This window comes from Trichomycterus rosablanca, chromosome 13 (genome assembly GCF_030014385.1).
Source record: "Trichomycterus rosablanca isolate fTriRos1 chromosome 13, fTriRos1.hap1, whole genome shotgun sequence".
Classification (NCBI taxonomy): Eukaryota; Metazoa; Chordata; class Actinopteri; order Siluriformes; family Trichomycteridae; genus Trichomycterus; species Trichomycterus rosablanca.
The window spans coordinates 901,122-913,325 of NC_086000.1; the positions used below are offsets into that span (position 1 = coordinate 901,122).

At 37.2% G+C, this 12,204-nt stretch overlaps 1 protein-coding gene across 1 annotated transcript; it reads left to right on the forward strand.

Moving 5' to 3' along the window:
- Positions 1 to 7,278: 7,278 nt before the first annotated feature.
- LOC134325313 (E3 ubiquitin-protein ligase TRIM39-like) lies at positions 7,279 to 11,915 on the forward strand. Its single transcript, XM_063007459.1, has 7 exons — positions 7,279 to 7,342; positions 8,842 to 9,398; positions 10,083 to 10,178; positions 10,260 to 10,493; positions 10,608 to 10,770; positions 10,922 to 10,948; positions 11,282 to 11,915. Exons 1-7 carry the CDS (start codon positions 7,279 to 7,281, stop codon positions 11,827 to 11,829), a joined length of 1,689 nt encoding a protein of 562 aa, XP_062863529.1. The 3' UTR covers positions 11,830 to 11,915.
- Positions 11,916 to 12,204: the final 289 nt, after the last annotated feature.

A 12,204-nucleotide genomic window follows, 5' to 3' on the forward strand; every position in this document is an offset into this window, starting at 1 on the left:
CATTTTGAATGCACAGAGATACCGTGACCAAATCCTGATGACCGCTGTTGTGCCGTTCATCCACGACCATCACCTCATGTTGCTGCATGATAATGCACGGCTCCATGTTGCAAGGATCCGGACACAATTCCTGGAAACTGAAAACATCCCAGTTCTTGCATGGTCAGCATACTCACCGGACATGTCACCCATTGAGCATGTCTGGGATGCTCTGGATCGGCGTATACGACGGCGTGTTCCAGTTCCTGCCGATATCCAGCAACTTTACACAGCCATTGAAGAGGAGTGGACCAACATTCCACAGGCCACAATCAACAACCTGATCAACTCTATGTGAAGGAGATGTGTTGCACTGCGTGAGGCAAATAGTGGTCACACCAGATACTGACCCCCCCAATACAGTAAAACTGCACATTTTAGAGTGGCCTTTTATTGTGGCCAGCTTAACACACCTGTGCAATAATCATGCTGTCTAATCAGTATCTTGATATGCCACACCTGTGAGGTGGATGGATTATCTCGGCAAAGGAGAAGTGCTCACTAACACAGATTTAGACAAATTTGTGAACAATATTTGAGAGAAAAAGGCCTTTTGTGTACATAGACAAAGTCTTAGATTTTTGAGTTCAGCTCATAAAAAATGGGAGCAAAAACAAAAATGTTTTTGTTCAGTATATTCGTCATGACAAACACATCATAAATTCATGATGTAACAGAGGTGGAAATGTGATGCTGCTGTCCCAACTTTTTTTTTTGAAGATGTTCAAAAACAAATATTTCATTGTTTTAATAAAAGTCATGTTTGATGTTTGATTTTCTACTTTATTGTTTTTATTTACAAATCAATGCTTTAAGTTTTATTTCCTAATTTACATCCTGTCATATTTTCTTTAAAGTCAGGTTTGTATTTATTTCCAATATGTCTAATTAAAATGTTTAATTAAGAGTTTTACCTTAAAAATTTAGAGAAAGTACAGTTATAATAATGTAAAGCAAATTTGGGATCCCTGAGTGTGGCTATATAATATATACCACACACCAGCTTAAACACAGTGCCATTAATATAATAATAATAAAAATAATAATAATAATGATAATGATAATAATAACAATAATAATAATAATGATAATAATAATATTAATGATAATAATAATAATAATAATAATAATAATGATAATATAAATAATATTTATAATAATACATTAATAATAATAATAATGAATGATAATAATAATGATGATGATAATAATAATAATAATATATAAACAATAATGATAATAATATTAATGATGATGATAATAATAATAATGATAATAATAATAATAATAATGTAAAAGTTTGAATTTTAATATTGAGCGGAGCACAAACACTCGTTCTTGAGTTAAAATTACGTTGAAATTTTGAAATACCTTAATAGGCAGCATATTAAGGCATCTAGGATTTCGAACAGCCTTTTTCTCAGGAGCGCGCAGAGGATGACAAAAAATGCTGTCTATGTAGAGAGCTCACTAGGTTTTCGAACACACCCCTCATGTTTTATATTGATTTTATTGGAACTAAGTGATGTGGTTTTATTAATCTAAGGATTAAAAAGCAGAATGGTCGAATCTTCACCACCACGACTAGGGAGAGGCAGCACAAACAGCATTTTTTACAGCGACAATTACACGCAATGGATTTTATGCAAATTAGGTGATGATGTCATTTAGCGACTTTTAGCGACTTTTAGGACAGCCAATAGCTACTTTCCTTATTGAGGAGTTGGCATCACTGATCACACATGCCATAACAAACAAACAAAAACAAAAAAAGCATTTCAGAGCTCCTAACCAGTGTCACCATCTGCGGCGCCATCTTAATCTAGAGCGTCAAATTAATTTCCCAAAAAATAAGAAACACAAACTAATAAATCCTGTGAAGAACCTGGAGAATTACATATGTCAGAAACATGAGAAACCTTTCGAACAGTTCTGTAGAGATGATCAGATCTGTGTCTGTCAGTTCTGCACTTTAGATGATCACAAGAACCACAACATTATTCCTATAGAGGAGGAGATTAATAATAAGAAGGTAAGAAACACTAGTAAAATAGTGTAAATCAGTCTTTATGAAAGAGAAGAAAGCAATTGAACATTTACTATTATCTCCTCAGACTCAGCTGGGTCAGACACAGACGGAGGTGCAGCAGATGATCCAGGATCGAATGAAGAAGATCAAAGAGATCAACCACTCAGTAGAGCTCAGCAAAGTGAGTAAAAAATAATGTAGTACACTTTAACAAAGAACATTAAAATAAATAATTATTAAAATAAAATTCTTCTTCCTACAGAAAAACACAGAGAAAGAAAAATCTGACAGCATTAAAACCTTCACTGATCTGATTCACTCCATTGAGAAGAGTCAGACTGAGACGCTGAAGATGATGGAAGAGAAGCAGAAAGTCGTAGAGAATCAGGCTGAACGATTCATTAAAGATCTGGAGCAGGAAATCACTGAACTACAGAGGAGAGAAACTAAGCTGGAGAAGCTTCTGAACACTGAGGAACATCTCAACCTCCTACAGGTCAGTGTTCCTCTATCTGCTCAGTGTTCTTCTATCTGCTCAGTGTTCCTCTATCTGTCAGTGTTCCTCTATCTGTCAGTGTTCCTCTATCTGTCAGTGTTCCACTATCTGCTCAGTGTTCCTCTATCTGTCAGTGTTCCTCTATCTGTCAGTGTTCCTCTATCTATCAGTGTTCCTCTATCTGCTCAGTGTTCCTCTATCTGTCAGTGTTCCTCTATCTGCTCAGTGTTCCTCTATCTGTCAGTGTTCCTCTATCTGTCAGTGTTCCTCTATCTGTCAGTGTTCCACTATCTGCTCAGTGTTCCTCTATCTGTCAGTGTTCCTCTATCTGTCAGTGTTCCTCTATCTGTCAGTGTTCCTCTATCTGTCAGTGTTCCACTATCTGCTCAGTGTTCCTCTATCTGTCAGTGTTCCTCTATCTGTCAGTGTTCCTCTGTCTGCTCAGTGTTCCTCTAAATGCTCAGTGTTCCCCACCTCTGTCAGTGTTCCTCTATCTGTCAGTGTTCCTCTATCTGTCAGTGTTCATCTCAACCTCCTACAGGTCAGTGTTCCTCTATCTGCTCAGTGTTCCTCTATCTGTCAGTGTTCCTCTATCTGTCAATGTTCTTCTATATGTCAGTGTTCCTCTATCTGTCAGTGTTCCTCTATCTGCTCAGTGTTCCTCTATCTGTCAGTGTTTCTCTATCTGTCAGTGTTCCTCTATCTGTCAGTGTTCCTCTGTCTGCTCAGTGTTCCTCTAACTGCTCAGTGTTCCCCACCTCTGTCAGTGTTCCTCTATCTGTCAGTGTTCCTCTATTTGTCAGTGTTCATCTCAACCTCCTACAGGTCAGTGTTCCTCTATCTGCTCAGTGTTCCTCTATCTGTCAGTGTTCCTCTATCTGTCAATGTTCTTCTATATGTCAGTGTTCCTCTATCTGTCAGTGTTCCTCTATCTGCTCAGTGTTCTTCTATCTGTCAGTGTTCTTCTATCTGTCGGTGTTCCTCTATCTGTCAGTGTTCCTCTATCTACTCAGTGTTCCACTATCTGCTCAGTGTTCCTCTATCTGTCAGTGTTCTTCTATCTGTCAGTGTTCTTCTATCTGCTCAGTGTTCCACTATCTGCTCAGTGTTCCTCTATCTGTTAGTGTTCTTCTATCTGTCAGTGTTCCTCTATCTGTCAGTGTTCCTCTATCTGCTCAGTGTTCTTCTATCTGTCAGTGTTCTTCTATCTGTCGGTGTTCCTCTATCTGTCAGTGTTCCTCTATCTACTCAGTGTTCCACTATCTGCTCAGTGTTCCTTTATCTGTCAGTGTTCTTCTATCTGTGTGTTCTTCTATCTGCTCAGTGTTCCACTATCTGCTCAGTGTTCCTCTATCTGTCAGTGTTCTTCTATCTGTCAGTGTTCCTCTATCTGTCAGTGTTCCTCTATCTGTCGGTGTTCCTCTATCTGTCAGTGTTCCTCTATCTGCTCAGTGTTCTTCTATCTGTCAGTGTTCTTCTATCTGTCGGTGTTCCTCTATCTGTCAGTGTTCCTCTATCTACTCAGTGTTCCACTATCTGCTCAGTGTTTCTTTATCTGTCAGTGTTCTTCTATCTGTGTGTTCTTCTATCTGCTCAGTGTTCTTCTATCTGCTCAGTGTTCCTCTATCTGTCAGTGTTCTTCTATCTGTCAGTGTTCCTCTATCTGTCAGTGTTCCACTATCTGCTCAGTGTTCCTCTATCTGTCAGTGTTCTTCTATCTGCTCAATGCTGCTGTAAGACATCACTGAACATCTTTCACTATACTGAGAACTTTCTCCTCTTTCCTAATCTGCAGCCCTCCAACCACCAAGAACTGGACCGATATTAGTATCAACACTGATCCAGATGTGGAGACTCTGAGAACATCTCTCTCTCAGCTTCAGAAAACTCTGGACAAGAAGCTCAATAAAACTCTGAATGAGAAGTTGAGAGAAACAGGTGAGCAGTTTCATGTTCCAGTGTTTAGACGTTGGTGGACAGTAAATGTAGTTCATGTCTTAAATGTTAAAGCTTTAGTAGATTCTGTGTTTACATTAAAATCACATCTTTATAATCATATCAATGATTTTGTTGTAAACATTCTCCACAGAACTGAAGAGGATTCAGCAGTATGCAGGTACAGAGCAGCTTCTGTTCTTCTCTTTAATCATTCATTCATTTTCACTAACCACTTCATCCTGGTCAGGGTCACAGTGGCTAAACAGGAGCAAACATTCACCAGGGTACCAATCCATCACGGGGCAACACACACTCACACATTCACCCACTCACACACCATGGAAGATTGTAATAGCCAATGTTTACCAATAATTATAATATTAATACAAACCACATTTTTGGAAAAGGTTTCTAAAATCTCATCAGTATTTTAGTGCTTCACTGATCAACATCATTTTATTTTGTAAACATAAACACGTCCTTAAATACCTGCAACACACTCAGAAAACTGCTCAATGCTCTCAATGCTTTATTTTTTATTACTAATGCAGATCTTGTCCATTTATATATTGAGTTTTGCTTTTTTCTCTGTCAGTATGTATTTCCTTATAAGTGCTTTAACTTTGTTTAGAAATTTGAAGAGAGTTTGGCAAATTTAAGATCCCTGAGTGTGAGTGTCCATACATTTAATATATGAGACACACCCACTTAAACAAAGAGCCATTAATATAATAATAATAATACACCTGCTTCAGTAGATCTACTAACTACAGGGAGGAAGTGACGTCATGTAACCCACAGTGGTAGGAAAATCTACGGGTCACCTTTCAACACTGATGTATAATTATACTTGGGGATGCAGCGGAATGGTCAGTAAAATACCGAGTCAGGAATTTACGAATTTCACAAGTATTTTATTGCACATAAAAAGACAACACTTAAAACATCAAGTCCATCACAGTCCCTTGAGTCTTGGTGATACCAGTGGGTGAGGAAGGAGAGGGTGGGCTTGTTCCAAAGTCCAAATTCATGAAACAACAGACCCAGTCCAATATATTCCACAAAACTGCCACTAAAAAAGAAGAGGGGGAGAATGAAGGACAGTTACGTCCCTAATGGTAACATTTCCCACAATCACAGAGAGGAACTTTACAGTACAATTTTGGTCAAGGACTAAAATACGAACATAGAAGCAACAATCCACATGAAAACCTATACTAGTTTGACAGACACTGCACCTGTGTTGTAACACACAAATACACTCAATTCATATACAAAGTTAATCAATCGATAATACACACTGCCAAAAATAATAAATTACACTACCACAAAGCAATCCAAAAGAGAAAAAGACATATCCACTAGTATAAGTGTCATAGGACATTCTACTATGGTTAAAAATTAATTTATAAAAAGACTCAAGTCACTAGTGGGGCGGTTTAAATCTAAAACTTTAAAATACGGAAAGCTCAGGCATGCTACACAAACACAGCTCCTATTTTCCACACATTTAAGAGAGCACTGTTTGTTTGTAGTACTCTGCATGCAGCTCCCCTCCCTGCTTCCGGTGTCCTGCTGCCCCCTGCTTCCGGTGTCCTGCTGCCCCCTGCTTCCGGTGTCCTGCTGCCCCCTGCTGCCCCCTAAATCTAAAACTTTAGGGGGCAGCTCCCCTCCCTGCTTCCGCTGTCCTGCTGCCCCCTGCTTCCGGCTCATCCACACGCCCTTTTCAATTGTTCCACCATCCGCCCGTTCCTATCATCCTTCAGCAGTCAACTCTCATCTAGGTGTCGCCAATTAAACCCACAAATCACATTTCCCAACCTCTTGCTACACCTACGATTTGTCACCCGTGACAGTCACACTAGTGACATGAATGTAAACCTGGATCAGTCAGAACACGTTTCAGCCAGGAACACTTCTCCTTAATCTGTACTGAATTTAATTACAGTTTCAGCAGAAAAAACAGCATAAAACAGCCAGTTCTGACACCCCAACAAGAGAGAAAAGGGTACGTACCTTAATTACTACTGATTTATAGTGTAGAATGTGTACAGGTGAGTCTTTGTACAGGTAAAGTATGAACTGTGTCATTTCATACACTTCTGTAGCAGAAGGAACTTGATTATATAACTTTGTTTTTAACTCATCCTTTAAAAAGAGAAATTTAACCTCAGTAACCAAACCTGTACATTAGTTTAGAAAAACAGAATATTAAATCCTGAACATTTAAAACACTGAACATTAAAAGTTACTTTAATAATGTTTTACACTTTGCTCGTCACAATGCTGAACCTGTATTTCCACTTTTCGCTACTTGTCTGTACAAGCAGTGATTTCTTGTTGATGAATAAATCAGTTCTTTTATTTGCTCGGTGATGTTCAGGTTAAGAGAAAACATACGTTTTATCAGCTTTTATCAATTTAAAGTTTTCATCGCCATAGAAAAACAATGACATGATCAGTAGTGCTCCAGTAGAGATTAATTTGTGCAGCTCATTTAAAAGCAGCTTTAGTGTTTTTTTTCTGTCTGTAAAAGTATTTATTTTAATATTGAGTGGAGCATAAACACTCTTACACACAACAGTCAGTAAACAATTATTATTGATTCATTACTAATCAAAGACCTCTGAATAAAAATCTGTACTTATTAAAATATAACTACATTACTACATTATTTAGACAAGGCTTAAACACAAACGATGGTTTTATATTATTATTGTGGGAACTAAGTGATGTATTTTTCTGATATAAGGATTAAAAAACAGGAGGAGAAAAAATGGCAGAATCATCATCACGACTAAAAAGACGCCGCACAAGAAGCATGGATGAACCACCTGAGTGTAAGTTTCACTGTTCATGTACAAGACATTTAGATTCAGAGTTTATCTTCTTATTAGTTCCTTTTCTTTCAGACAGTTGGACAAAAATGTAAAGATTGGTTCAGAATCAACCTGCATTAATTCATCATAAAATCTGGTCTGATCTTCATCCAAATATTTAATCTACTTAAACTTATTCACTCATAATTATACTAAACAACAGAACTACAACAGAATCATTAAAAGAAATTTTTGTAAAACAGGTCAGAGTCCAAATTAGAACCTAAATGAGTTGCTGTGGCATCACCAGAAGAAAGTGAATCTTAGTCAAATCTGACAAATTCTGATAAACTAAAATGCTGAATATCAGATCATGTGAGTAATGCAATAATTCAGGTCATTTCATTTATGTTCATAAAGCTTTTTTGTAACTTCATTTCAACTGTATTTTGAAACATCCAGCAACTGTGACCACAAACTGTTGATCATTCATAGTAAATATGTTAAACATCTGTCCCAACTTTTTTTAGTGTGTTGCAAGCATGACATTTTTTTTCATATTAATAAACTACAATAAAGTTGGTCAGTAAAAACACTGGAAATCTTTTCTTGTTTATTTTTGTAGTTAAATAAAGATTTAAAAGAATGAAATCACAGATTCTTCTTTTCTGGAAATGGGCAGAGGTGGAAAGAGTACTAAAATATTGTACTCAAGTAAAAGTACGATTACTTTAATGAATTTTTACTTAAGTATGAGTAAAGTTACTAGTCTAAAAATCTACTCAAGTAAAAAGTAAAAAGTAACTTATGTAAAATGTACTCAGAGTAAACATTACTGAGTTACTTTTTTAACAGGAGGGCGTGTCTCTTCTGTGTAATGCACACATGACAAGTGGATATGAATCTCACAATCGTTGTTTGTAATTAAAATATAATACAAACATGTTGATACAACATTTAAAACATTTAGGGATGTGTAATGTGTCATTTTAGTACCATAAAACATTTTTAAACTGTATAATCACTAGTGATGTGTCGTAGAATGATTCGATTCTATTGAACGGCCCTTTAAACTAAAAGGAACCGAGTCGCGCTTCTGTGAGCCGTTAAATATAAGCGACTCTTTAAAAGGAACCGAGCCAAAAGATCCGACTCCTTATCGCAGAATTCACTGCAGCAGTTTCTCAGACGCGATTTTTTTTTCCTCAGTAACGGATGTTATTTAAAATGTAGCTTAATACAAAACATACTTAAGTAAAAGTAAAATTACAGGCTGTAAAATCTACTTTAAAAAGTACAAGTACACAAAAAAACTCCTCAATTACAGTAACACCAGTAAATGTCATTCGTTACTTTCCACCTCTGGAAATGGGGTTTGTGATATAAATGATAATATTTATCATTTTAATATAAATGAAAAGCAAAATTTCTGCTTTCTGAATGTTGAGGTGAAAGTCTACAGTTGTATAAAGTGTATAAATGATCTTTTGATTCTTTTCTGTTTCTGTTAAATCTGTCAGTCACACGTGATTCCAGCAACATCCTGCCTAAAGATCAGCTACAGTGTTCCATCTGTATGGATGTGTTTACTGATCCAGTCACCACCTCATGTGGACACAACTTCTGCAGGAGCTGCCTTACACATTGCTGGGATAAGAGTACACAATGTCACTGTCCATTGTGTAAAGAGAAATTCACCAAGAGACCTGAACTCAAGATCAATACAACACTGAGGAGGGTTGCTGATCACTTCAAGAAGAAGGGTGAAGTTGATAAACCTGAGGTTCTTTGTGATGCCTGCACTGGAATGAAACAGAAAGCTCTGAAATCATGTCTGGATTGTGCTGTGACTTTCTGTGAGTCTCATCTAGAGCCTCATCATAATGTTCTTAAACTTAGAAAACATAAACTCATAAATCCTGTGAAGAACCTGGAGGACTACAGATGTCAGAAACATGAGAAACCTTTTGAATGGTTCTGCAGAGATGATCAGATCTGTGGCTGTCAGTGGTGTATTGAGGCAGATCACAGGAACCACAACATTATTCATATAGAGGAGGAGATTAATAATATGAAGGTAAGAAACACTTAAGCTTCATCTACATGCCCGTGTCATGACAAAAAGCCTCTTTATAAATGCAGCAAGCTTTAAAATATCAGAACAATGACCACCACTCAGGGCCATTTGATGAGACACCATTAACAACTTGCTGTCCTCAGCTTAACCTGCAGAAAATAACTTCTCATGGCTAACTCTGGTCAGTTCATGGTGTCTCCTGTGTTTGTTCCTGGTGCCAGATATACCAGATTAAGAGAAAGTATGAGGAGATAACTGTTTCAGTCTTACTCACCTTCTCTCTTGTTAACTGGTTTTCATTAAAAAAAACAACAATGAATGCCTACAGTCTTCAGTACAGTAGTGAACAGGACACCAATCCTTTGTGTGGTCTTTCCACCCATAACACAGCCAATCACGTCTTTTTGTATGCCTGACTGGTTGACAGCACCAGCAGGGATTCAAATCTGGTTTACCCAGGTTTCTGGCTTAAAAGTTGTTCTTTTTCTATGACCTTAGCTCTTAATTTAAATAATTTAAGTAAATAATGTGAAACTGTACAGTAAAACAGTGCAATAATTCATTAAAACTGGATGTTTGAGTACAATCTGTAAAAAAAAAAAATAATAATAATATCATAAATAATAAAGTCTATATGAAACTTGAGGAAGGAATTTAAACTTTAAAATGATATTTTCTCCTCAGACTCAGTTGGGTCAGACACAGACGGAGGTGCAGCAGATGATCCAGGATCGACTGAAAAAGATCAAAGAGATCAACCACTCAGTAGAGCTCAGCAAAGTGAGTAAATATAATGTAGTACACTTTAACAAATGAACATTAAAATAAATAATTATTAAAATAAAATTCTTCTTCTTACAGAAAAACACAGAGAAAGAAAAATCTGACAGCATTAAAACTTTCACTGATCTGATTCACTCCATTGAGAAGAGTCAGACTGAGATGCTGAAGATGATGGAAGAGAAGCAGAAAGTCGTAGAGAATCAGGCTGAACGATTCATTAAAGATCTGCAGCAGGAAATCACTGAACTGCAGAGGAGAAAAACTGAACTGGAGAAGCTTCTGAACACTGAGGAACATCTCAACCTTCTACAGGTCAGTGTTCCTCTATCTGTCAGTGTTCCTCTATCTGCTCAATTCTGCTGCAGAACATCACTGAACATCTTTCACTATAGTGAGAACTTTCTCCTCTTTCCTGACCTGCTGTAGGTTCATCCAACAATCTGCAGCCCTTCAACCACCAAGAACTGGACCGATATTAGTATTAACACTGATCCAGATGTGGAGACTCTGAGAACATCTCTCTCTCAGCTTCAGAAAACTCTGGACAAGAAGCTCAATAAAACTCTGAATGAGAAGTTGATAGAAACAGGTGAGCAGTTTCATGTTCCAGTGTTTAGATGTTGGTGGACAGTAAATGTAGTTCATGTCTTAAATGTTAAAGCTTTAGTAGATTCTGTGTTTACATTAAAATCACATCTTTATAATCATATCAATGATTTTGTTGTAAACAGTCTCCACAGAACTGAAGAGGATTCAGCAGTATGCAGGTACAGAGCAGCTTCTGTTCTTCTCTTTAATCATTCATTCATTTTCACTAACCACTTCATCCTGGTCAGGGTCACAGTGGCTAAACAGGAGCAAACATTCACCAGGGTACCAATCCATCACGGGGCAACACACACTCACACATTCACTCACTCACACACCATGGAAAATTGTAATAGCCAATGCACCTTCTGCATGTTTTTGAAAGATACAGTACCAGAAAGAGAACATACCAAATGCCTTACAGACATTTAACTAATCTGTTAACAGATTTTATTCAGTGTGATACAATAAATGATTTATTAATGATCTCACATACTGTGTGTTTATTTCAGTGGACGTGACTCTGGATCCTGATACAGCAAATCTTTTTCTCGTTCTGTCTGATGATGGAAAACAAATAACACATGAAAACACAAAGCAGAATCTCCCCGACATCCCAAAAAGATTCACTAATTACTGCTTCATAATGGGAAAGCAGAGTTTCTCCTCAGGTAGATTTTACTATGAGGTGCAGGTCAGTGGGAAGACCGAGTGGAGTTTAGGAGTCGCCAGAGAGTCTGTAAACAGGAAAGGTAGGATTACACTGAGACCTCAGGAAGGATTCTGGGCTGTAGTTCTGACGAACAGGGATGAGAATAAAGTTTATGCTGGTCCCTCTGTCCTCCTCTCTCTGAAAGAGAAACCTCAGAAGGTCGGAGTGTTTGTGGATTATGAGGAGGGTCTGGTCTCGTTTTATGATGTGGAGAACAGGGTTCATATCTACTCTTATACTGGTCAGATGTTCACTGAGAAACTCTATCCATATTTCTGTCCATGTTTGAATGATGAAGGTCGAAACGCAGCACCACTCATCATCACTCCTGTAATAAACACTGAATAAAATTAATTAATCATTAAATTATGAGACTAAATATCTTTGTCACGATAAACACAAACCTTAACGTTACATCTTGAAGTCCATTATTTTTTAACAGATGTGTAAAGTAATTTAATAAATAAACTTTGTTATTGTACATTAATTAATCTGTGTAATTAAACTGCTTCTTTTACTCCAATAAATGTTCATCGATCTTCGTTATCTCATAAATAAATAAACAATTGTTTACTTCATTGTGTTTGATTATAAAAATGGAGTGAAGCTGCTCACTCTCACTGCTGCACACAAAGACAAACAGGACGATGCTGCACTGGACGATCTCACTGACCAGTCAGTCCTAACAAATGAACTAGTGCAAAAGTTAGAATATCAAGAACG

Coding starts and splice junctions, on each gene's coding strand:
- LOC134325313 (XM_063007459.1), top strand. CDS start 7,279: ATGGCAGAATCATCATCACGACTAAAAAGACGCCGCACAAGAAGCATG. Junction 10,494..10,607: donor AACATCTCAACCTTCTACAG/GTCAGTGTTCCT, acceptor GACCTGCTGTAG/GTTCATCCAACAATCTGCAG. Junction 10,771..10,921: donor TGAGAAGTTGATAGAAACAG/GTGAGCAGTTTC, acceptor CAGTCTCCACAG/AACTGAAGAGGATTCAGCAG.